Genomic DNA, 26,772 nt, shown 5'->3' on the forward strand with positions numbered 1-26,772 from the left:
TTCAGGTTGATAAGAGGCATCGACACAGACAGAGTGTTTCCCCAGGCCAGAAATGGCGAACACAAAGCGACACAACCTTACGGTGACTGGACTGAACGACAGCGGGAACATTAGAGGCAGATATTGTCCCTCCCTCACACACAGAGTCCAATGCCCTAAAATGGAGAGATATGTGGGAGGGAGGGTTACATTGATCTTGGAGCAGGCTGAGGGACAGCACAATATTAAGGGTATCGTTCTACACCCTAACATTACACAGCAGGGGACAAGCCCTGTGGCCCAACTCAGACATGCAGACCTCCAGACAGTGCCCACAGAGGGGTCAGAAGAATGAAAGGGTTAATGTATGAGGAGCATCTCCTGGCTCTGGGCCTGTACTCACTGGAGGTCAGCAGAATGTTATTGATTTATTGGGATACAGTGTGGAGTAGTCCCTTCCGGCCACACCACACAGCAACCCCTCCAATTTAATCCTAGCCCAATCACAGGACAATTTACAATGACTAATTAACCTACCAACCGGTACGTCTTTGGACTGTGGGAGGAAACCAGAGCACCCAGAGGAAACCCACACGGTCACCGGGAGAATGTACAAACTCCTTGCAGACAGAAGCAGGAATTGAACCCAGGTCACCAGTACCGTAAAGCGCTGTGTTAAGCACTACACCACCATGCTGCCCAAGGGACGGTGGTGGGGGTAGTATCTCCCCTATCAAATACTGAAAGGGCTGGACAGAGTGGATGTGGAGAGGATGTTTTATATAGTGAGTCAGTCTAGGACCAGAGGACACAGATAGAGTGAATGTAGATAGGATGTTTCTCATGGTGGAGTGGTCTAGGACAGGAGGGCACAGCCTCAGGATAGTGGGACGTCCATTTAGGACTGAGATGAGGAGGAATTTCTTTAGTCAGAGGGTGGTGAATCTGTGGAATTCATTGCTATAGTTGGCTGTGGAGGACAAGTCATTGGGTATAATTAAAGCAGACATTGATAGGTTCTTGATTAGTCAGGGTGTTAAAGATTACGGAGAGAAGGCAGGAGAATGGGGTTGAGAGGGAAAATAAATCAGTCATGACAGAATGGTGGACCAGACTCGATGGACCAAACGGGATGTCTCCTGGTCCAAGTTGCCTGCCTGAGGTAGCCCAGTCTCAACGTGCCAATGTCATGAGCAAACCCCCTTAGGGCACGGGTGCCTTGGGGGAGATGATGCTTCCCCTGCCTGTGGGTGGCTGCGAGGGTCCAGTACCAGTCTCCACCAGGAGGGGAGTCAGTAGGAGGGGTCACGTCTTTCACCGTACCTTCACACCACGGGGGGGGACTTACCGCTGCCCAGTGGATCAGTGTTGGTAGTCTCATGGAAGATGATGACTGCGGGGCCAAGGCTGGACAGAGGCATCTCCAGGTCGCAGCGAACAGACACTGCCCTGAGCTCGCCGGCAAAGTGCCGGAGAAAGGCCCGCGAGGCGTCTCCCAGGAAGCTGAACAGGTCGTTGCAGAGGCGCTGGGCGCGGGTGCGGTAGACGACCACGTCGGAAACGGCCAGCACCTTCAACAGCAGCCGCATCTGCCGCATGGGCTGAGCCGAGGCCCCCAGCAGGCCCTCGGTGTCGAGCAGGAGGAGGGAGGGCGAGGGCTTGAGGGCTGCCCACACCCCCACCGTGCAGGAGCTCTGGCTCTCCGAGGTGCCGAAGACCTGCTGCCCCCCGAAGAAGGCGGCGTTCAGGGTGTGGGACTTGCCGTCACCAGTGTTCCCGAAGATGGAGAGGACCTTCACTGTCTGGCCCGGCGTGGTCCCCAGTCGCTCCAGGAAGCTCTCCTCGTTCGCCACCTGCCCAACAAGGAGAAGCGTTAGCCCACACGGCTAGTAACTCACCTCTGGGTCTAGAGCTTACCAACAGAGAACAGGACATGCCCTTCGGCCCACAAAGTTATTCAGTTAAGTACACTTCCCTCCATTTTTTCCCTCTTGTGTCCCCTCTGTAATAGAGTTAACCAGACATACACAGCACTTTGACCGACTACGTTGTGCCAACCTTTTAACGGACTCTAAAGATCAATCTAACCCTTCCATCCCACATAACCCTCCATTCTTCTATCTGCCATGTGCCCAGCTAAGAATCTCCTAAACGTCCCTAATGGGTCTGCTTCTCTCACCACCCAAGCAGCACATTCCACAAGCTCACCACTCTCCGTGTAAACAACACAGCTACCTCTGACGTCCCTCTATACTTTCCTCCAGTCACCTTAACATTACGCCCCTTCTGCTCTGGGGAAATGTTGCTGACTGTCCACTCGTTCTGTGCCTCTTTTCAGCCCGTACAAGCCCACGTCCCTTGACCAATTATATATATAGCGGTTAGCCCAACACTTGCAGAGTTCAGAGTTCAGAGTTCAATCCCGGTGTCCTCTATGAGAAGGTTTGTACGTTCCTCCCATCAGCGTGTGGGTTTGTCTCCGGGTGCTCCAGTTTCTCCCCACAGTCCAAAGACATTCGGGTTCATGGGTTAATTGGTCGTTGTAAATTACCCTGTGATTAGGCAAGGGTTAAATCGGGGAGGGCTGGGGAATCCACATCTGACTAGTTACAAATAGACCAAGACAAGAACTCAACTCTTTGACAGCAGGTGCATTTCTATGGCACCCCGGCACAGCCCCAAAAGCAGTTTACATCCAACGTACCAAGCGTATTCAAGCATTTAGTGACACAGTACAGAGCAGGTCCTTGCAGTCCAACAAGCCACTGATTTAACCCCCTGTCCTAATCACTGGACAATTTACAAAGACCAATTAACCTACTAACTGGTACGTCTTTGGAGTGTGGGAGGAAACTGGAGCCAAAAAAAAAAGAGATTCAAAGATTCAGTTATTATCAAGGCCTGTATCCATATACAACTCTGAAATTCTTCTTCTCCAGATAGCTACAATTAAATCACGTGAACATCATTCAGAGAGAAACATCACCCCCCCCCCCCCACCCGGCATACAAAAAAGAACGGTTTCCCGATCATCAGCCCCCAAAATCCCCTTTCCCTGCAAAAAACAGAACAGGAACTGACCCCTAAAAAACAACACCCCCCGCACAAATAAAATCTAACAGACCACCAACTCCCACCCTCCCCTCGGACAACAAAACGGAAAAGGATCGGGCATTAAAAAATACAAAATATCAAAACCACAAGTCTGAAAAGTCCAGAGTCCGTAAGCACCCGGACGCATGGGAAGAGCAAACAAACTTCCTTACAGAGGACAGAAGTGAACTCTGAACTCTGAAACCCCGAGCTGCAATAGCGATTCTCTGATACAGTGGCACCCAGTGTAGCAAGCTGTCAGCCAATCCGCGCAAGGCGTCAAATAACTCTCAAAACTGAATTTTGATCAGAATAGCAAGAGAGCTTGTCTTATGAGGGTAGGTTGAACAAGCAAGGGCTTTTCTCTCTGGAGTGAGGGGGGTGAGAGGCAACTCGATAGAGTGCACAAGATGATGTGAGAGATACAGTCCTGAGTAAAAGTCTGACTATATATACGTGCCTAAGACTTCTGCACCATACTGTAGCAATTTTATGTATTACACTGTACTGTTGCTGCAAGACAAAAAACAAATTTCGTGATAGATGTGAGTGATGATAAGCCTGATTCTGATAGGAGTCTCTATTGTGGACTGGGAAGAGGGCAGGGAGAGGGGAATCATGACTGGGAAAAGGGGAAGGGCAGGGGGGAGGGAGTGTAATGATCAATAAACCAATTGTTTGGAATCAGGTGACCTTGCCTGATATGAGAGGTAAGATGCAATGGGGTGGTGGTAGAGGTAGAAACATTAGAGACATTAAAGAATCCCTTAGATAGGTAAATGGATGAAAGGAGAATTCAAGACTGTTCATTGTCATTCATCAGAGACATTAAAGAATCCCTTAGATAGGTAAATGGACGAAAGGAGAATTCAAGACTGTTCATTGTCATTCATCAGTACAAGAGTCTAAAAGAGAACAAAATCATTGTTATTCAGCATAAAACACACACACACAATAAGATAAAGAACACACTACATATAAATATAAAACCAACTCTATAAAGCTCAGTGTACAAGTAACTGCTTGTGTGTGGAACACAGACCGACTACACTTACATAAAGTGACGCGCAATGCTATGTAGACAGGCTACGCGGGAGGGAAGAGTTAGAATGTTCTTGCAGCAGGTCAGCACGACATAGTGGGCCAAATGGCCTGCACTGTGCTGTAGTGTTCTGTGTTCAATATCTGTGCTGGTGATGGGCTGTATATCAGAGGAAGACCTTTATCCCCTCCACACACAGAGAGTGGAGGGTGCGTGGGACGCACACAAGGCGGCGGGTGCGTGGGACACTCCGCCAGGGGAGCTGGTCAAGGCGGATACACTTGGGTCATTTAGGAATCTCTTAGATAGGCACACGGATGACAGAGAAATGGAGGGGTTAAGTCAGAGGCAATCGTTAAACTGATCCTAGAGCTGGCACAACATCGTGGGCTGAAGGGACTGTACTGTGCTATAAAGTTAAAGTAACTCGCTGAGGGTCCAGAACGTCCCTCCAAAACATGAGGATAGGTTGAGTGAACTAGGGTTTTTCTCTCTGGAGGATGGAAGGTGACTTAATAGAGATGTACAAGATGATAAGAGCCATGGATCGAGTGGACAGGCAGAGATTCTGTCCCAGGGTGGAAATGGCTAACACCAGGGAGCAGAATTTTAAGGTGATTGGGTGGGTGGGTGGTGAGGAAGATGCCAGAGGCAATTTATTATTTTTAAAACAGAGACTGGTGGGTGTGTGGAACCCCTGCCAGGGGTGGTGGTAGAGGCAGATACTGCAGGGACATTTAAGATAGGCAGGTGGATGATAGGAAGTTGGTGGGCTGTGTGGGAGGGGAGAGTTAGACTGATTATTACTTATTGGGGTACAGCATGCAGTAGCTCCTTCGAGCTGCGCTGCCCAACAATCCCCTTATTTAACCGCACAGACAGCAAGGTGTCTCCCAACAATATAGAAACCAGCCCTTCAGTCCATCCAACTCCTATTTACACAGATCCTATTTTACTCTCAAATCATCAACCCCCAGATCTACCCCCTCACCCACACACCGACAGCAGGCGATAAAACCACCAACCTGGCCGCCACGAGGATGCAGGAGGGAACCGCGGCGCCCGGGGAGACCCGGCACGGTCACGGGGAGACACTCAAACCCCACACAGCTCCAGAGATCCGGACTGAACTCATGATGCCGGCGCTGGGCTGAAGTACAGTCCACAGATCCTAGACAACTTCCCTGATGGCAGGAACCAGACAGCCTCCAACCCGACGGTGTGGAGGTGGATTTCTCCAACCGCCGGTAATCTTTCCCCCCTCTCCTTCAGTTCCCTAGTCTGGTCTCCTCCCTCTCCTCCTCAAATGCCTGTCCCCTCCTCCTTCCCTTTCTCCCATGGTCCACTCTCCTCTCCTATCTGATTCCTTCTTCTCCAACCCCCCACCTCCCAGCTTCTCACTTCATTCCCACCTCCCAGCTTCTCACTTCATTTCTCCCCCCACCGGCTGGCTTTACCCATCACCTTCTAGTTTGTCCCGTTCCCCACCCCCCAACGTTCCCCCTTCCTTTCCAGTCCTGGTGACGGGTCCCAGCCCGAAACGTCGACTGATCATTCAGTTCCTCCAGCATTTTGTGTGCGTTCCCGGTTACAATTCTCCCTGATTCTTCCCTTCCCTCGGCTGGCAGCTGTACGGCTACTTCACTCCAACACAAGAAACAATCCCGTTAACCGGATGCCAGAGGGAAGCCAGACGTGCCAGTGTTAACTCTGGGGCAGCAGGAAGAGCAGGAAGCCGGGTGAATCACTACAGGAAGACCCGGGTGCCAGAATTTACTTTGGGGCAGCAGGAAGCCAGGAGACCAGCCTGGTGCTCAACCACCACAGAGAGCCAGGTTATTAAAGCCCGGAGACCAGCCCGGTGTCCAGAGTGGGAGACAGGGATTCTCTCCCTCAAATGTAACACAGACACAAAATAGGGGAGGGGGGGACTCAGCAGGTCAGGCTGCATCTGGGGAAATGAATAAACAGTCGACATTTTGGGCTGATATTCTTCATCTGGACTGGAAAGGAAGAAGGAAGATGCCAGAATAAAAAGTGGGGCAGGGAAGGAGATTCCCAACCTGGGGTCCTTGGACTCTATGCTGAATGGCATAAGAAAGGTTGGGAAGCCTTGAACCAGGAGGTGAGGGTTGAGCCCGGGAGAGGGGTGAGCCCAGGTGATGGGTGCGCTAGAAGGTGATGGGTGAGCCTGGGAGAGGGGTGAGCCCAGGTGATGGGTGAGCCTGGGAGAGGGGTGAGCCTGGGTTAGGGGTGGGCCCGAAGGTGAAGGGGGAGCCCGGGAGAGGGGGGGAAGGCGGGTGGTTGGGGGAAGGGGGGAATGAAGTAAGAAACTGGGAGGTGAGGGGCTAAAGAGGAAAGAATCTGATAGGAGAGGGAAGAAAGGGATGGAGGGGAGGACGGGGTGGGGGAAAGAAAAGATGCGAGGAGAAGGGGTTAGAGACGAGGTGGGGAATAGAGGGTGGGGGAAAGCGGAAAGATTACCGGAAGTTAGAGAAATCGATGTTCATGTAACCGGGTTGGCGGCTGCCTAGACGGAATGTAGCCAAGTCGGGGGTCAGCCGCCACCCCTCGGGATACAATGTACCGAGGGACATTGCAACATCTCCCTTAGCGATCCCCGCCAGCGACGCCGACCGGAGGACACTCTCTCCCCCGTCACTACGCCCTCTGCAACAATATTTACCAGCAGCTCCTCATTCTCGTCCAGCAGCAGGAAACTTTTGGCCCGATCTTTCCGCTGCTCGTCGCCCAGCTCCCCCATTTCCCCAAGGACAAGCCCCCTTCTGGGTGGGGGCCTGGTCTGCTCCGGCGGGGAACCGCGCAGCTCCGAGCTCCCTCCAGCCCGCAGAGCGGAGACCGGAGACGGCGGTCTCTCGGATGGGCGAAGCCCGGCAACAAGGCAGCACGCCAGCGAATCAGCCCGCCTCGCCGTGTCATATGACAGGGCCACCGCACCGCTCCGCTCCGCTCCGTCCCTGGAGGCTGGCGAACGCCTGCGGAAGCCGGCTCTGGATCAGGTTAAAAATCACCGGCGTACGTCGTGAAATTTGTTGTTATGCGGCGGCAGTACTTTGTCATGCATAATAAAAACAGTAAATTACAGTAAGAGATTTAAAAGAGAAAATAAATAAGTATTGCAAAAAGGGAGAGATAAAAGTAGTGAGGTAATCGGCTGTTTACTGTTTTCCATAGACGCTGAGTTCCCCCGGCTTTATGTGTGTGTTGCTCTGGATTGCCAGCATGTGCAGAGTTTGTCGTGTTGGTGAGGTAGTGTTCAAGGGTTCAATGACCATTTAGGAATCTGATGGCAGAGGGGAAGAAGCTGTTCCTGAATCGCCGAGTGTGTGTCTTCAGACTCCTGTACCTCCTCCCCGACAGTAGCATTGAGAAGAGAGCATGTCCTGGGTGATGGGGGTCATTAATGGCGGTCCTTAATGATGGACAGTCCCTTCTTAGGGCATCGCACCTTGAAGATGCCCTGGAGGCTTGGGAGACTAGTGTCCTTGAAGATCTGAAGTTTATTTTGATCGTAAGCACAAAATAATCTGCAGATTCTGGGGTCAAAGCAACACTCACAACACACTGGAGGAACTCAACAGGTCGGGCAGTATCCGTGGAAATGATCAGACAACATTTCGGGCCAGAACCCTTCGTCAGGACTGCAGAGGGAGGGGGCAGAGGCCCTATAAAGAAGGTGGGGAGGGTGGGAAGGAGAAGGCTGGTAGGTTCCAGGTGAAAAACCAGTAAGGGGAAAGATAAAGGGGTGGGAGAGGGGAAGCAGGGAGGTGATAGGCAGGAAAGGTGAAGAAAGAATAGGGGAAAACACTATGGGTAGTAGAAGGAGGCGGAACCATGAGGGAGGTGGTAGGCAGCTGGGGGAGGGGGCAGAGTGAAATAGGGATAGGTGAAGGGAGGGGGAGGGAATTACCGGAAGTTGGAGAATTCTATGTTCATACCAAGGGGCTGGAGACTACCTAGACGGTATATGAGGTGTTGCTCCTCCAACCAAGCAACACCTCATATACCGTCTAGGTAGTCTCCAGCCCCTTGGTATGAACATCGAATTCTCCAACTTCCGGTAATTTCCTCCCCCTCCCTTCCCTATCCCTATATCACTCTGCTCCCTCCCCCAGCTGCCTATCACCTCCCTCATGGTTCCGCCTCCTTCTACTACCCATAGTGTTTTCCCCTATTCCTTCTTCACCTTTCCTGCCTATCCCCTCCCTGCTTCCTCTCCCCCACCTCTTTATCTTTCCCCTTACTGGTTTTTCACCTGGAACCTACCAGCCTTCTCCTTCCCACCCTCCCCCCACCTTCTTTATAGGGCCTCTGCCCCTTCCCTCTTCAGTCCTGACGAAGGGTTCTGGCCCGAAACGTCGACTGATCTTTTCCGCGGATGCTGCCCGACCTGCTGAGTTCCTCCAGCGTGTTGTGAGTGAAGTTTATTTTGATGCTGTGCAGTGCCCCACCCCCATACCAGACAGTATGGTAGCCAGTTAGGATGCTCTCTGCAGTACATCTGTAGACATTTGTGAGCGTCATTGGTGACAAACCAAATCTCCACAAAATCCTGGTGAAACAGCTGCGTGTTGTGCCTTCTTTGTAGCTGCAGTGATATGTTAGGTCCAGGACAGATCCTCAGAGATGTTGAAACCCAGAAACTAGAAAACGCTCACTCTTTTCACCCCTGTGATTTGGCGTCAACTGTAGGCAAGACGAAGACCAGGTGGGGGAAGTCCAGGAGCACTTCTGGCTCCGTTTACCCTCATACATTGCGGTCAGTCTGATGAACCCACCCTCACAGCGACAAGTCACACAGTCACAGAACAATACCTCACCAATATAGATCCTTCTGCCCAACAAGTTCATGCCAGCCGTGGTACCCACTCAGCTAGTCACTATTTCCTCGTTAGGACCATATCCCTCTAAGACCCGCCCCTTCATCTACCGATCCCAGTGTTGTCCCACTCCTTCATCTACCGATCCTAGTGTTGTCCCAGTCCTTCATCTCCCGATCCTAGTGTTGTCCCACTCCGTCATCTCCCGATCCTAGTGTTGTCCCACTCCTTCATCTCCTGATCCTAGTGTTGTCCCACACATTCATCGAACGAGCCTAGTGTTGTCCCACTCCTTCATCTCCCGATCCTAGTGTTGTCCCACTCCTTCATCTCCCGAACCTAGTGTTGTCCCACTCCTTCATCTCCCGAACCTAGTGTTGTCCCACTCCTTCATCTACCGATCCTGGTGTTGTCCCACTCCGTCATCTCCCAATCCTAATGTTGCCCTCTCCTTCATCTCCCGATCCTACTGTTGTCCCACTCCTTCATCGCCCAATCCGAGTCTTGTCCTACTCCTTCATCTACCGATCCTGGTGTTGTCCCTCTCCTTCATCTACCGATCCTAGTGTTGTCCCACTCCTTCATCTACCGATCCTAGTGTTGTCCCACTCCTTCATCTAGTGACTCTAGTGTTGCCCCACTGACCGTTCCTAGTGTTGTCCCACTCTGTCATCTGCATATCCCAGTATTGTCCCACTCCTTCATCTCCCGATCCTAGTGTTGTCCCACTCCTTCATCTCCCGATCCTAGTGTTGTCCCACTCGTTCATCTACATATCCTAGTGTTGTCCCACTCGTTCATCTACCGGTCCTACTGTTGTCCCACTCCTTCATCTACCGGTCCTAGTGTTGTCCCACTCGTTCATCTACCGGTCCTAGTGTTGTCCCACTCCTTCATCTCCCGATCCGAGTGTTGTCCCACTCCTTCATCTACCGGCCCTAATGTTGTCCCACTCCGTCATCTACCGGTCCTGCTGTTGTCACACTCGGTCATCTACCTGTCCTTGTTTTGTCCCGTTGACCGGTCCCAGTGTTGTCCCACTCCTTCATCTACCGATCCTAGTGTTGTCCCACTCCTTCTCTACCGATCCTAGTGTTGTCCCACTCTGTCATCTGCATATCCCAGTATTGTCCCACTCCTTCATCTCCCGATCCTAGTGTTGTCCCACTCGTTCATCTACATATCCTAGTGTTGTCCCACTCGTTCATCTACATATCCTAGTGTTGTCCCACTCATTCATCTCCCGATCCTAGTGTTGTCCCACTCCTTCATCTACCGGTCCTAGTGTTGTCCCACTCCGTCATCGACCGATCCTAGTGTTGTCCCACTCCTTCATCGACCTATCCAAGTGTTCTCCCACTCCTTCATCCAGCGACCCCAGGTAGTCCCACTCCTTCATCTCCCTAACTTAGTGTTCTCCCACTCCTTCATCTCACGATCCGGGTGTTGTCCCACTGCTTCATCTACCGATCCTGGTGTTGTCCTACTCCTTCATCAACCTGTCCTAGTTGTTTTCCACTCCTTCATCTACAGATCTTATTGTTGTCCCACTCCTTCATCTACCGATCTTAGTGCTGTCACACTCCTTCATCTACTGATCCTAGTGGTTTCCCACTCCTTCATCTCCCGATGCTAGTGTTGTCCCACTCCGCCATCTACCCATCGTAGTGTTGTCCTACTTCTTCATCTACTTATCCTAGTGTTGTCCCACTCCTTCATCTAACTATCCTAGCGTTGTCCCACTGCTTCATCTCCCGATCCGGATGTTGTCCCAGTGTTACAACGACCGATCCTGGTGTTGTCCCACTCCTTCATCTACCTATCCTAGTGTTGTCACACTCAGTCATCTACCGGTCCCAGTATTGTCCCACTGACCGGTCCTAGTGTTGTCACATTCCTTCATCTACCGATTCTGGTGTTGTCACACTCCGTCATCTACATATCCGAGTGTTGTCACACTCCGTCATCTACATATCCTAGTGGTGTCCCACTCATTCATCTCCCGATCCTGGTGTTGTCCCACTCCTTCATCTACATATCCGAGTGTTGTCACACCCCGTCATCTACTGGTCGTAGTGTTGTCCCACTGACCGGTCCTAGTGTTGTCCCACTCCGTCATCTACATATCCTAGTGGTGTCCCACTCATTCATCTCCCGATCCTAATGTTGTCCCACTCCTTCATCTAACTATCCTAGTTTTGTCTCACTGCTTCAACTCCCGATCCGGGTGTTGTCCCACTGCTTCATCTCCCGAACCTAGTGTTGTCCAACTCCTTTATCAACCGATCCAAGTGTTGTCCCACTCCTTCATGTACCGATCCTATTGTTGTCCCACTCCTTCATCTACCACCCCAACTGTTGTCCCTCTCCTTCAACTATCTATCCTAGTGTTGTCCCACTCCTTCATCTACCGATCCTGGTGTTGTCCCACTCCTTCATCTACCGATCCTAGTGTTGTCCCACTCCTTCATCTACCGATCCTAGTGTTGTCCCATTCCTTCATCTACCGATCCGAGTGTTGTCCCACTCCTTCGTCTACTGATCCTAGTCTTGTCCCACTTCTTCATCTACCTTTTCTAATGTCCCACTCCTTCATCGACCGATCCTAATGTTGTCCCACTTCTTCATCTACCGGTCCAAGTATTGTCCCACTGACCGATCCTAGTGTTGTCCCACTCCTTTATCTACCGAGCCTAGTGTTGTCCCACTCCGACATCTACCGACCCAACTGTTGTCCCACTCCTTCATCTACCCATCCTCGTGTTGTCCCACTCCTTCATCTAACTATCCTAGCGTTGTCCCACTCCTTCATCTCCCGAAGCTAGTGTTGTCCCACTCCGTCATCTACCTATAGTAGTGTTGCCCTACTTCTTCATCTACTTATCCTACTGTTGTCCCACTCCTTCATCTAACTATCCTAGCGTTGTCCCACTGCTTCATCTACCGATCCGGGTGTTGTCCCACTGCTTCATCTACCGATCCTGGTGTTGTCCCACTCCTTCATCTACCGATCCGAGTGTTGTCCCACTCCTTCATCTACCGATCCTGGTGTTGTACCACTCCTTCATCTACCGGTCGTAGTGTTGTCCCACTCCGTCATCTATATATCCCAGTGGTGTCCCACTCATTCATCTCCCGATCCTAATGTTGTCCCACTCCTTCATCTAACTATCCTAGTTTTGTCTCACTGCTTCAACTCCCGATCCGGGTGTTGTCCCACTGCTTCATCTACCGATCCTAGTGTTGTCCCACTCCTTCATCTCCCGATCCAAGTGTTGTCCCACTCCTTCATCTACCGATCCTAGTGTTGTCCCACTCCTTCATCTACCGATCCAAGTGTTGTCCCACTCCTTCATCTACCGATCCTAGTGTTGTCCCACTCCTTTATCTACCGATCCTGGTGTTGTCCCTCTCCTTCATCTACCGATCCGAGTGTTGTCCCACTCCTGCATCAACCGATACTAGTGTTCTCCCACTGCTTCATCAACCGATCCTAGTGTTGTCCCACTCCTTCATCAACCGATCCTAGTGTTGTCCCACTGTTTCATCTACCTATCCTAGTGTTGTCCGTCTCCTTCATCTATCTATCCTAGCATTGTCCCACTGCTTCATCTCCCGATCTGGGTGTTGTCCCACTGTTTCAACGACCGATCCTGGTGTTGTCCCACTCCATCATCTACCGATCCTGGTGTTGTCCCACTCCTTCATCTACTGATCCTAGTGTTGTCCCACTGCTTCATCTACCAATCCTCGTGTTGTCCCACTCCTTCATCTCCCGATGCTAGTGTTGTCCCACTCTGTCTTCTACCCATCCTAGTGTTGTCCCACTTTTTCATCTACCTATCCAAGTGTAGTCGCACTCCTTCATCTACTGATCCTAGTGTTGTCCCACTCCTTCATCTACTGATCCTAGTCTTGTCCCACTTCTTCATCTACCTTTTCTAATGTTGTCCCACTCCTTCATCTCCTGATCCTAGTGTTGTCCCTCTCCTTCATCTACCAACCCTAGTGTTGTCCCACTCCGTCATCTACCGACCCAACTGTTGTCCCACTCCTTCAACTACCCATCCTAGTGTTGTCCCACTTCTTCATCCTTATCCTCCCACTCCTTCATCTAACTATCCTAGCGTTGTCCCACTGCATCATCTCCCGATCTGGGTGTTGTCCCACTGTTTCAACGACCGATCCTGGTGTTGTCCCACTTCTTCATCTACCGGTCCTAGTGGTGTCACACTCCGTCACCTACCGGTCGTAGTGTTGTCCCACTCCGTCATCTATATATCCCAGTGTTGTCCCACTCATTCATCTCCCGATCCTAATGTTGTCCCACTCCTTCATCTAACTGTCCTAGTTTTTTCGCACTGCTTCAACTCCCGATCCGGGTGTTGTCCCACTGCTTCATCTACCGATCCTGGTGTTGTTCCACAACTTCATCTACCGAACCTAGTGTTGTCCCACTCCTTTATCTCCCGATCCGAGTGTTGTCCCACTCCGTCATCTACCGACCCAACTGTTGTCCCACTCCTTCATCTACCCATCCTAGTGTTGTCCCACTTCTTCATCTACTTATCCTAGTGTTGTCCCACTCCTTCATCTAACTATCCTAGCGTTGTCCCACTGCTTCATCTCCCGATCTGGGTGTTGTCCCACTGTTTCAACGACCGATCCTGTTGTTGTCCCACTCCTTCATCTACCGGTCCTAGTGGTGTCACACTCCGTCACCTACCGGTCCCAGTGTTGTCCCATTCCTTCATCTACCGATCCGAGTGTTGTCCCACTCCTTCATCTACCGATCCTGGTGTTGTCCCACTACTTCATCTACCGATCCTAGTGTTGTCCCACTCCTTCATCTACCAATCCTTGTGTTGTCCCACTCCTTCATCTCCCTATCTTACTGTTGTCCCACTCCTTCATCTCCCGATCGTAGTGTTGTCCCACTCCTTCATCAACCGATCCTAATGTTGTCCCACTCCTTCATCTACCGATCCTGGTGTTGTCCCACTCCTTCATCGACCTATCCTCGTGTTGTCCCACTCCTTCATCTACCGATCCTAGTGTTGTCCCACTGCTTTATCTACCGATCCAAGTGTTGTCCCACTCCTTCATCGACCGATCCTAGTGTTGTCCCACTCCTTCATCTCCCGATGCTAGTGTTGTCCCACTCTGTCATCTACCCATCCTAGTGTTGTCCTACTTCTTCATCTACTTATCCTAGTGTTGTCCCACTCCTTCATCTAACTATACTAGTGTTGTCCCACAGCATCATCTCCCGATCCGGGTGTTGTCCCACTGTTTCAACGACCGATCCTGGTGTTGTCCCACTCCTTCGTTGACCTATCCTCGTGTTGTCCCACTCATTCATTGACTGATCCTAGTGTTGTCCCACTGCTTTATCTACCAATCCTCGTGTTGTCCCACTCCTTCATCTCCCGATGCTAGTGTTGTCCCACTCCTTCATCTACCGATCCTAGTGTTGTCCCACTCCTTCATCTACCGATGCTAGTGTTGTCCCACTCTGTCTTCTACCCATCCTAGTGTTGTCCCACTTTTTCATCTACCTATCCTAGTGTTGTCCGTCTCCTTCATCTATCTATCCTAGCGTTGTCCCACTGCTTCATCTCCCGATCTGGGTGTTGTCCCACTGTTTCAACGACCGATCCTGGTGTTGTCCCACTCCATCATCTACCGATCCTGGTGTTGTCCCACTCCTTCATCTCCCGATCTGGGTGTTGTCCCACTGTTTCAACGACCGATCCTGGTGTTGTCCCACTCCATCATCTACCGATCCTGGTGTTGTCCCACTCCTTCATCTACCGATCCTGGTGTTGTCCCACTCCATCATCTACCGATCCTGGTGTTGTCCCACTCCATCATCTACCGATCCTAGTGTTGTCCCACTCCATCATCTACCGATCCTGGTGTTGTCCCACTCCATCATCTACCGATCCTGGTGTTGTCCCAATCCTTCATCTACCAACCCTAGTGTTGTCCCTCTCCTTCATCTACCAACCCTAGTGTTGTCCCACTTCTTCATCTACTTATCCTAGTGTTGTCCCACTCCTTCATCTAACTATCCTAGCGTTGTCCCACTGCTTCATCTCCCGATCTGGGTGTTGTCCCACTGTTTCAACGACCGATCCTGGTGTTGTCCCACTCCTTCATCTACCGATCCTGGTGTTGTCCCACTCCTTCATCTACCGATCTGGATGTTGTCCCAGTGTTACAACGACCGATCCTGGTGTTGTCCCACTCCTTCATCTACCCATCCTAGTGTTGTCCCACTTCTTCATCTACTTATCCTAGTGTTGTCCCACTCCTTCATCTAACTATCCTAGCGTTGTCCCACTGCTTCATCTCCCGATCTGGGTGTTGTCCCACTGTTTCAACGACCGATCCTGGTGTTGTCCCACTCCTTCATCTACCGGTCCTAGTGGTGTCACACTCCGTCACCTACCGGTCCCAGTGTTGTCCCATTCCTTCATCTACCGATCCGAGTGTTGTCCCACTCCTTCATCTACCGATCCTGGTGTTGTACCACTCCTTCATCTACCGGTCGTAGTGTTGTCCCACTTCTTCATCTACTTATCCTAGTGTTGTCCCACTCCTTCATCTAACTATCCTAGCGTTATCCCACTGCTTCATCTCCCGATCTGGGTGTTGTCCCACTGTTTCAACGACCGATCCTGGTGTTGTCCCACTTCTTCATCTACCGGTCCTAGTGGTGTCACACTCCGTCACCTACCGGCCCCAGTGTTGTCCCACGGACCGGTCCTACTGTTGTCCCACTCCTTCATCTACCGGTCGTAGTGTTGTCCCACTCCTTCATCTATATATCCTAGTGGTGTCCCACTCATTCATCTCCCGATCCTAATGTTGTCCCACTCCTTCATCTAACTATCCTAGTTTTGTCTCACTGCTTCAACTCCCGATCCGGGTGTTGTCCCACTGCTTCATCTACCGATCCTGGTGTTGTCACACTCCGTCACCTACCGGTCCTAGTGGTGTCACACTCCGTCACCTACCGGTCCCAGTGTTGTCCCACGGACCGGTCCTACTGTTGTCCCACTCCTTCATCTACCGGTCGTAGTGTTGTCCCCCACTCCGTCATCTATATATCCTAGTGGTGTCCCACTCATTCATCTCCCGATCCTAATGTTGTCCCACTCCTTCATCTAACTATCCTAGTTTTGTCTCACTGCTTCAACTCCCGATCCAGGTGTTGTCCCACTGCTTCATCTACCGATCCTGGTGTTGTCCCACTCCTTCATCACCCGATCCGAGTGTTGTCCCACTCCTGCATTTACCGATCCTGATGTTTCCCCACTCCTTCATCTACCGATCCTATTGTTGTCCCACGTTTTCATCTACCTCCCCTAGTGTTGTCCCACTCCTTCATCTACTGATCCTAGTGTTGTCCCAGTCCTTCGTCTACTGATCCTAGTCTTGTCCCACTTCTTCATCTACCTTTTCTAATGTCCCACTCCTTCATCGACCGATCCTAGTGTTGTCCCAGTTCTTCATCTACCGGTCCAAGTATTGTCCCACTGACCGATCCTAGTGTTGTCCCACTCCTTCATCTACTGATCCTAGTGTTGTCCCAGTCCTTCGTCTACTGATCCTAGTCTTGTCCCACTTCTTCATCTACCGATCCTAGTGTTGTCCCACTCCTTTATCTACCGATCCTAGTGTTGTCCCACTCCGTCATCTACCGACCCAACTGTTGTCCCACTCCTTCATCGACCCATCCTAGTGTTGTCCCACTTCTTCATCTACTTATCCTAGTGTTGTTCCACTCCTTCATCTAACTATCCTAGCGTTGTCCCACTGCTTCATCTCCCGATCTGGGTGTTGTCCCACTGTTTCAACGACCGATCCTGTTGTTGTCCCACTCCTTCATCTACCGGTCCTAGTGGTGTCACACTCCGTCACCTACCGGTCCCAGTGTTGTCCCATTCCTTCATCTACCGGTCCGAGTGTTGTCCCACTCCGTCATCTATATATCCCACTGGTGTCCCACTCATTCATCTCCCGATCCTAATGTTGTCCCACTCCTTCATCTAACTGTCCTAGTTTTTTCGCACTGCTTCAACTCCCGATCCGGGTGTTGTCCCACTGCTTCATCTACCGATCCTGGTGTTGTTCCACAACTTCATCTCCCGAACCTAGTGTTGTCCCACTCCTTTATCTCCCGATCCGAGTGTTGTCCCATTCCTTCATCTACCGATCCGAGTGTTGTCCCACTCCGTCATCTACCGACCCAACTGTTGTCCCACTCCTTCATCTACCCATCCTAGTGTTGTCCCACTTCTTCATCTACTTATCCTAGTGTTGTCCCACTCCTTCATCTAACTATCCTAGCGTTGTCCCACTGCTTCATCTCCCGATCTGGGTGTTGTCCCACTGTTTCAACGACCGATCCTGTTGTTGTCCCACTCCTTCATCTAACTATCCTAGCGTTGTCCCACTGCTTCATCTCCCGATCTGGGTGTTGTCCCACTGTTTCAACGACCGATCCTGTTGTTGTCCCACTCCTTCATCTACCGGTCCTAGTGGTGTCCCAGTCCATCATCTATATATCCTAGTGGTGTCCCACTCATTCATCTCCCGATCCTACTGTTGTCCCATTCCTTCATCTACCGATCCAAGTGTTGTACCACTCCTTCATCTACCGGTCGTAGTGTTGTCCCACTCCGTCATCTATATATCCCAGTGGTGTCCCACTCATTCATCTCCCGATCCTAATGTTGTCCCACTCCTTCATCTAACTATCCTAGTTTTGTCTCACTGCTTCAACTACTGATCCGGGTGTTGTCCCACTGCTTCATCTACCGATCCTGGTGTTGTCCGATTCCTTCATCTACCAATCCTATTGATGTCCCACACGTTCATCTAACAATCCTTGTGTTGTCCCACTCCTTCATCTCCCGATCGTAGTGTTGTCCCACTCCTTCATCTCCCGATCGTAGTGTTGTCCCACTCCTTCATCTCCCGATCGTAGTGTTGTCCCACTCCTTCATCAACCGATCCTAATGTTGTCCCACTCCTTCATCGACCTATCCTCGTGTTGTCCCATTCCTTATTCGACCGATCCTCGTGTTGTCCCATTCCTTATTCGACCGATCCGAGAGTTGTCCCACTCCTTCATCTACCGATCCTATTGTTGTCCCTCTCCTTCATCTACTGATCCTAGTGTTGTCACACTTCTTCATCTACCCATCCTAGTGGTTTCCCACTCTTTCACCTCCCGGTCGTAGTGTTGTCCCACTGCTTTATCTACTGATCCTAGTGTTGTCCCACTCCTTCATCGACCCATCCGAGTGTTGTCCCACTACTTCATCTACCGATCCTAGTGTTGTCCCACTCCTTCATCTACCGATCCTAGTGTTGTCCCACTCCTTCATCTACCGATCCTAGTGTTGTCCCACTCCTTCATCTACCGGTCCTAGTGTTGTCCCACTCCTTCATCTACTGATCCTAGTGTTGTCCCACTCCTTCATCGACCCATCCGAGTGTTGTCCCACTACTTCATCTACCGATCCTAGTGTTGTCCCACTCCTTCATCTACTGATCCTAGTGTTGTCCCACTCCTTCATCGACCCATCCGAGTGTTGTCCCACTACTTCATCTACCGATCCTAGTGTTGTCCCACTCCTTCATCTACCCATCCTAGTGTTGTCCCACTCCTTCATCTCCCGATCCTAGTGTTGTCCCACTACTTCATCTACCGATCCTAGTGTTGTCCCACTCCTTCATCGACCCATCCGAGTGTTGTCCCACTCCTTCATCTCCCGATCCTAGTGTTGTCCCACTACTTCATCTACCGATCCTAATGTTGTCCCACTCCTTCATCTACTGATCCTAGTGTTGTCCCACTCCTTCATCGACCCATCCGAGTGTTGTCCCACTCCTTCATCTACTGATCCTAGTGTTGTCCCACTCCTTCATCGACCCATCCGAGTGTTGTCCCACTCCTTCATCTACCGATCCGAGTGTTGTCCCTCTCCTTCATCAACCGATCCGAGTGTTGTCCCACTCCTTCATCTACCGATCCGAGTGTTGTCCCACTCCTTCATCTACCGATCCGAGTGTTGTCCCACTCCGTCATCTACCGATCCTAGTGTTGTCCCACTCCGTCATCTACCGATCCTGGTGTTGTCCCACTCCTTCATCTACCGATCCGAGTGTTGTCCCACTCCTTCATCAACCGATCCTAGTGTTGTCCCACTCCTTCATCTACCGATCCGAGTGTTGTCCCATTCCTTCATCTACCGATCCGAGTGTTGTCCCACTCCTTCATCAACCGATCCTAGTGTTGTCCCACTGCTTTATCTACCGATCCAAGTGTTGTCCCACTCCTTCTTCAACTGATCCGAGTGTTGTCCCACTACTTCATCTACCGATCCGAGAGTTGTCCCACTCCTTCATCTACCGATCCAAGTGTTGTCCCACTCCTTCATCTACCGATCCTGGTGTTGTCCCACTCCTTCATCTACTGATCCTGGTGTTGTCCCACTCCTTCATCTACCGATCATAGTGTTGTCCCACTCCTTCATCTCCCGATCCGAGAGTTGTCCCACTCCTTCATCTACTGATCCTGGTGTTGTCCCACTCCTTCATCTACCGATCCGAGAGTTGTCCCACTCCTTCATCTACCGATCCTGGTGTTGTCCCACTGCTTCATCTACTGATCCTAGTGTTGTCCCACTGCTTCATCGACCGATCCTAGTGTTGTCCCACTGCTTCATCTACTGATCCTAATGTTGTCCCACTGCTTCATCTACTGATCCTAGTGTTGTCCCACTCCTTCATCGACCGATCCTAGTGTTGTCCCACTCCTTCATCTACCGATCCTGGTGTTGTCCCACTCCTTCATCTACCGATCCTAGTGTTGTCCCACTCCTTCATCTACCGATCCTAGTGTTGTCCCACTCCGTCATCTACCCATCCTAGTGTTGTCCCACTCCTTCATCGACCGATCCTGGTGTTGTCCCACTCCTTCATCGACCGATCCTAGTGTTGTCCCACTCCTTCATCTACCGATCCGAGTGTTGTCCCACTCCATCATCTACCGATCCTGGTGTTGTCCCACTCCTTCATCTACCGATCCGAGTGTTGTCCCACTCCTTCATCTACCGATCCTGGTGTTGTCCCACTCCTTCATCTACCGATCCTGGTGTTGTCCCACTCCTTCATCTACCGATCCTAGTGTTGTCCCACTCCTTCATCTACCGATCCGAGTGTTGTCCCACTCCTTCATCTACCGATCCTGGTGTTGTCCCACTCCTTCATCCCCCGATGCTAGTATTGTCCCACTCCTTCATCCCCCGATGCTAGTATTGTCCCACTCTGTCTTCTACCCATCCTAGTGTTGTCCCACTTTTTCATGTACTGATCCTAGTGTTGTCCCACTCCTTCATCTACCGATCCTGGTGTTGTCCCACTCCTTCATCTACTGATCCTAGTGTTGTCCCACTCCTTCATCTACTGATCCTAGTCTTGTCCCACTTCTTCATCTACCTTTTCTAATGTTGTCCCACTCCTTCATCTCCTGATCCAAGTGTTGTCCCTCTCCTTCATCTACCAACCCTAGTGTTGTCCCACTCCGTCATCTACCGACCCAACTGTTGTCCCACTCCTTCAACTACCCATCCTAGTGTTGTCCCACTTCTTCATCTACTTATCCTAGTGTTGTCCCACTCCTTCATCTAACTATCCTAGCGTTGTCCCACTGCATCATCTCCCGATCTGGGTGTTGTCCCACTGTTTCAACGACCGATCCTGGTGTTGTCCCACTTCTTCATCTACCGGTCCTAGTGGTGTCACACTCCGTCACCTACCGGTCCCAGTGTTGTCCCATTCCTTCATCTACCGATCCGAGTGTTGTCCCACTCCTTCATCTACCGATCCTGGTGTTGTCCCACTCCATCATCTATATATCCTAGTGGTGTCCCACTCATTCATCTCCCGATCCTAATGTTGTCCCACTCCTTCATCTAACTATCCTAGTTTTGTCTCACTGCTTCAACTCCCGATCCGGGTGTTGTCCCACTGCTTCATCTACCGATCCTGGTGTTGTTCCACAACTTCATCTCCCGAACCTAGTGTTGTCCCACTCCTTTACTTCCCGATCCGAGTGTTGTCCCATTCCTTCATCTACCGATCCGAGTGTTGTCCCACTCCTTCATCGACCTATCCTGGTGTTGTCCCACTCCTTCATCTATATATCCCAGTGGTGTCCCACTCATTCATCTCCCGATCCTAATGTTGTCCCACTCCTTCATCTAACTATCCTAGTTTTGTCTCACTGCTTCAACTCCCGATCCAGGTGTTGTCCCACTGCTTCATCTACCGATCCTGGTGTTGTCCCACTCCTTCATCACCCGATCCGAGTGTTGTCCCACTCCTGCATTTACCGATCCTGGTGTTTCCCCACTCCTTCATCTACCGATCCTATTGTTGTCCCACGTTTTCATCTACCGATCCTAGTGTTGTCCCACTCCTTCATCTACCGATCCTAGTGTTGTCCCACTTCTTCATCTACTTATCCTAGTGTTGTCCCACTCCTTCATCTAACTATCCTGGTGTTGTCCCACAACTTCATCTCCCAAACCTAGTGTTGTCCCACTCCTTCATCTACCGGTCTTAGTGTTGTCCCACTCCTTTATCTCCCGATCCGAGTGTTGTCCCACTCTGTCTTCTACCCATCCTAGTGTTGTCCCACTTTTTCATCTACCTATCCTAGTGTTGTCCCACTCCGTCATCTAGCGATCCTAGTGCTGTCCCACTTCTTCTTCTACCGGTCCTAGTGTTGTCCCACTGACCAGTCCTAGTGTAGTCGCACTCCTTCATCTACTGATCCTAGTGGTGTCCCACTCCTTCGTCTACTGATCCTAGTCTTGTCCCACTTCTTCATCTACCTTTTCTAATGTCCCACTCCTTCATCGACCGATCCTAATGTTGTCCCACTTCTTCATCTACCGGTCCAAGTATTGTCCCACTGACCGATCCTAGTGTTGTCCCACTCCTTTATCTACCGATCCTAGTGTTGTCCCACTCCTTCATCGACCCATCCGAGTGTTGTCCCACTCCTTCATCTACCTATCCTAGTGTTGTCCCACTCCTTCTTCTACTGATCCTAGTGTTGTCCCACTCCGTCATCTACCGATTCTAGTGTTGTCCGATTCCTTCATCTACCAATCCTATTGATGTCCCACACGTTCATCTACCAATCCTTGTGTTGTCCCACTCCTTCATCTCCCTATCTTACTGTTGTCCCACTCCTTCATCTCCCGATCGTAGTGTTGTCCCACTCCATCATCTACCGATCCTGGTGTTGTCCCACTCCTTCATCTACCGATCCTAGTGTTGTCCCACTCCTTCATCTCCCGATCCCAGTGTTGTCCCACTCCTTATTCGACCGATCCTAGTGTTGTCCCTCTCCTTCATCTACCGATCCTAGTGGTGTCCCACTCCTTCATCTACCGATCCTATTGTTGTCCCACTCCTTCATCGACCGATCTTAGTGTTGTCACACTCCTTCATCTACCGATCCTAGTGGTTTCCCACTCTTTCACCTCCCGGTCGTAGTGTTGTCCCACTCAGACATCTACCGATCCTGGTGTTGTCCCACTCCTTCATCTACTGATCCGAGAGTTGTCCCACTCCTTCATCTACTGATCCTAGTGTTGTCCCACTGCTTTATCTACCAATCCTTGTGTTGTCCCACTCCTTCATCTACCGATCCAGGTGTTGTCCCACTCCTTCATCTACCGATCCGAGTGTTGTCCCACTACTTCATCAACCGATCCAGGTGTTGTCCCACTCTTTCATCGCCCGATCCTAATGTTGTCCCACTCCTTCATCTACCGATCCTAGTGTTGTCCCACTCCTTCATCTACCGATCCGAGTGTTGTCCCATTCCTTCATCTCCCTATACTAGTGTTGTCCCACTCCTTCATCTACCAATCCTTGTGTTGTCCCACTCCTTCATCTCCCTAACCTAGCATTGTCCCACTCTGTCATCGGCATATCCCAGTATTGTCCCTCTCCTTCACCTCCCGATCCTAGTGTTGTCCCACTCATTCATCTACATATCCTAGTGTTGTCCCACTCATTCATCTCCAGAACCTAGTGTTCTCCCATTCCTTCATCTCCCTATCCTAGTTTTGTCCCACTCCTTCATCTCCCGATCGGGGTGTTGTCCCACTGCTTGATCTACCGATCCTGGTGTTGTCCCACTTCTTTAATACCCAAACCTAGTGTTGTCCCACTCCTTCATATACCGATCCTGGTGTTGTCCCTCTCCTTCAATACCCAAACCTAGGGTTGTCCCACTCTGTCATCTCCCGATGCTAATGTTGTCCCACTCCTTCATCGACCGATCCTAATGTTGTCCACCTCCTTCATCAACCGATCCGAGTGTTGTCCCACTCCTTCATCTCCCTATCCTAATGTTGTCCCACTCCTTCATCTACCGATCCTAATGTTGTCCCACTCCTTCATCTCCCGATCCTAATGTTGTCCCACTCCTTCATCGACCGATCCTAATGTTGTCCCACTCCTTCATGTCCCTATCCTAGTGTTGTCCCACTCCTTCATCGACCGATCCTAATGTTGTCCCAGTCCTTCATCTACCGAATCTAGTGTTGTCCCACTCCTTCATGTCCCTATCCTAGTGTTGTCCCATTCCTTCATCTAACTATCCTAGTCTTGTCCCACTGCTTCATCTCCCAATTGGGGTATTGTCCCACTGCTTGATCTACCGATCCTGGTGTTGTCCCACTCCTTTAATACCCAAACCTAGTGTTGTCCCACTCCTTCATATACCGATCCTGGTGTTGTCCCTCTCATTCAATACCCAAACCTAGGGTTGTCCCACTCTGTCATCTCCCGATGCTAATGTTGTCCCACTCCTTCATCGACCGATCCTAATGTTGTCCCACTCCTTCATCTCCCGATCCTAGTGTTGTCCCACTCCTTCATCTACTGACCCTAATGTTGTCCCTCTCCGTCATCTACCGCTCCTAGTTGTTTCCTACTCCTTCATCTGCCGATTGTAGTGTTGTCCTACTCCGTCATCTCCCAATCCTAGTGTTGTCCCAGTCCTGTATCATCTGATCTTAGTGTTGTCCCACTGCTTCATCTCCCGAACCTAGTGTTGTCCCACTCTGTCATCTCCCGATGCTAGTGTTGTCCCACTCTGTCATCTCCCGATGCTAGTGTTGTCCCACTCCTTCATCGACCGATCCTAATGTTGTCCCACTCCGTCATCTACTGATCCAGGTGTTGTCCCACTCCTTCATCTACCAATCCTGGTTTTGTCCCACTCCGTCATCTACCGATCCAGGTGTTGTCCCACTCCATCATCTACCGATCCAGGTGTTGTCCCACTCCTTCATCTACTGATCCTAGTGTTGTCCCACTCCTTCATCTACTGACCCTAATGTTGTCCCTCTCCGTCATCTACCGCTCCTAGTTGTTTCCTACTCCTTCATCTGCCGATTGTAGTGTTGTCCTACTCCGTCATCTCCCAATCCTAGTGTTGTCCCATTCCTGTATCAACCGATCTTAGTGTTGTCCCACTCTGTCATCTCCCGATGCTAGTGTTGTCCCACTCTGTCATCTCCCGATGCTAGTGTTGTCCCACTCTGTCATCTCCCGATGCTAGTGTTGTCCCACTCCTTCATCGACCGATCCTAATGTTGTCCCACTCCGTCATCTACTGATCCAGGTGTTGTCCCACTCCTTCATCTACCAATCCTGGTTTTGTCCCACTCCGTCATCTACCGATCCAGGTGTTGTCCCACTCCATCATCTACCGATCCAGGTGTTGTCCCACTCCTTCATCTACTGATCCTAGTGTTGTCCCACTCCGTCATCTACCGATCCAGGTGTTGTCCCACTCCTTCATCTACCGATCCTGGTGTTGTCCCACTCCTTCATCTACCGATCCTGGTTTTGTCCCACTCCTTCATCTCCCGATCCGAGTGTTGTCCCACTCCTTCATCGACCGATCCTAGTGTTGTCCCAATCCTTCATCGACCTATCCTAGTCTTGTCCCACTCCTTCATCTCCCGATCCTCGTGATGTCCCACTCCTTCATCTCCCGATCCTCGTGTTGTCCCACTCCTTCATGTCCAGATCCTAGTGTTGTCCCACTCCTACATCAACCGATCCGAGTGTTATCCCACTCCTTCATTCCCCGAACCTAGTGTTGTCCCACTCCTTCATCAACTGATCCTAGTATTGTCCCACTCATTCATCTACTGATTAGAGTGTTATTCCACTCCGTCATCTACTGATCCAAGTGTTGTCCCACTCCGTCATCTATCGATCCTAGTGTTGTCCCACTCTGTCATCTGCATATCCCAGTATTGTCCCACTCCTTCATCTCCCGATCGCAGTGTTGTCCCACTCATTAATCTACATATCCTAGGGTTGTCCCACTCATGCATCTCCCCATACTAGTGTTGTCCCACTCCTTCATCTCCAGAAACTAGTGTTCTCCCATTCCTTCACCTGCATATCCTAGTGTTGTCCCACTGCTTCATCTACCGATCCTAGTGGTTTCCCACTCCTTCATCTACCGATCCTAGTAATGTCCCACACCTTCATCGACCTATCCAAGTGTTCTCCCACTCCTTCATCTGCCTATCCTAGTGTTGTCCCACTCCTTCATCTACCGATCCTAGTAATGTCCCACACCTTCATCGACCTATCCAAGTGTTCTCCCACTCCTTCATCTGCCTATCCTAGTGTTGTCCCACTGCTTCATCTACCGATCCTAGTAATGTCCCACACCTTCATCGACCTATCCAAGTGTTCTCCCACTCCTTCATCTGCCTATCCTAGTGTTGTCCCACTCCTTCATCTCCCAAACCTAGTGTTGTCCCACTCCTTCATCTTCCGATCCTAGTGTTGTCCCACTCCTTCAATACCCAAACCTAGTGTTGTCCCACTCCTTCATCGACCGATCCTAGTGTTGTCCCACTCCTTCATCTACCCATCCTGGTGTTGTCCCACTCCTTCATCTCCCGATCCTAGTGTTGTCCCACTCCTTCATCGACCGATCCTAGTGTTGTCCCACTCCTTCATCTACCGATCCTGGTGTTGTCCCACTCCTTCATCTCCCGATCCTAGTGTTGTCCCACTCCTTCATCTACCTATCCTAGTGTTGTCCCACTCCTTCATCTACCCATCCTAGTGTTGTCCCACTCCTTCATCAACCGATCCGAGTGTTGTCCCACTCCTTCATCAACCGATCCGAGTGTTGTCCCACTCCTTCATGTCCCTATCCTAGTGTTGTCCCAGTCCTTCATCTACTGACCCTAATGTTGTCCCTCTCCGTCATCTACTGGTCCTAGTTGTTTCCCACTCCTTCATCTGCCGATTGTAGTGTTGTCCTACTCCGTCATCTCCCAATCCTAGTGTTGTCCCATTCTTTCATCTACCGATCCTTGTGTTGTCCCACTCCTTCGTCTATCGATCCTGGTGTTGTCCCACTCCTTCATGTCCCGATACTAGAGTTGTCCCACTCCTTTATCTCCCTATCCTAATGTTGTCCAAATCCTTCATCTAACTATCCCAGTTTTGTCCCACTGCTTCATCTACCGATCCTGGTGTTGTCCCACTCCGTCATCTACTGATCCTGTTGTTGTCCCACTCCTTCAATACCCAAACCTAGTGTTGTCCCACTCCTTCATCTTCCGATCCTAGTGTTGTCCCACTCCTTGGTCTGCCGATCCTAGTGTTGTCCCACTCCTTCATCTCCCGATCCTAGTGTTGTCCCACTCCTTGGTCTGCCGATCCGAGTGTTGT

At 50.7% G+C, this 26,772-nt stretch overlaps 2 protein-coding genes across 2 annotated transcripts in view; one reads left to right on the forward strand and one right to left on the reverse strand.

The window, feature by feature from the left end:
- Positions 1–7,014, reverse strand: part of si:ch211-11n16.2 (zinc finger FYVE domain-containing protein 1) — a 35,358-nt gene extending 28,344 nt beyond the window's left edge. The window contains exons 1-2 of the mRNA XM_063063508.1: positions 6,801–7,014; positions 1,328–1,832 (exon numbers count right to left, since the gene is read on the reverse strand). Of these exons, the coding sequence (XP_062919578.1) occupies positions 1,328–1,832; positions 6,801–6,878 (583 nt within the window). The 5' untranslated portion in view covers positions 6,879–7,014. The remainder of the gene's footprint in view (positions 1–1,327; positions 1,833–6,800) is intronic.
- LOC134354575 (zinc finger protein neuro-d4-like) overlaps positions 6,995–26,772 on the forward strand; it is a 170,263-nt gene continuing 150,485 nt past the window's right edge. Inside the window, exon 1 of the mRNA XM_063063510.1 lies at positions 6,995–7,134. Within this exon, the coding sequence (XP_062919580.1) occupies positions 6,995–7,134 (140 nt within the window). The remainder of the gene's footprint in view (positions 7,135–26,772) is intronic.

Source organism: Mobula hypostoma, chromosome 12 (genome assembly GCF_963921235.1).
Source record: "Mobula hypostoma chromosome 12, sMobHyp1.1, whole genome shotgun sequence".
NCBI lineage: Eukaryota > Metazoa > Chordata > Chondrichthyes > Myliobatiformes > Myliobatidae > Mobula > Mobula hypostoma.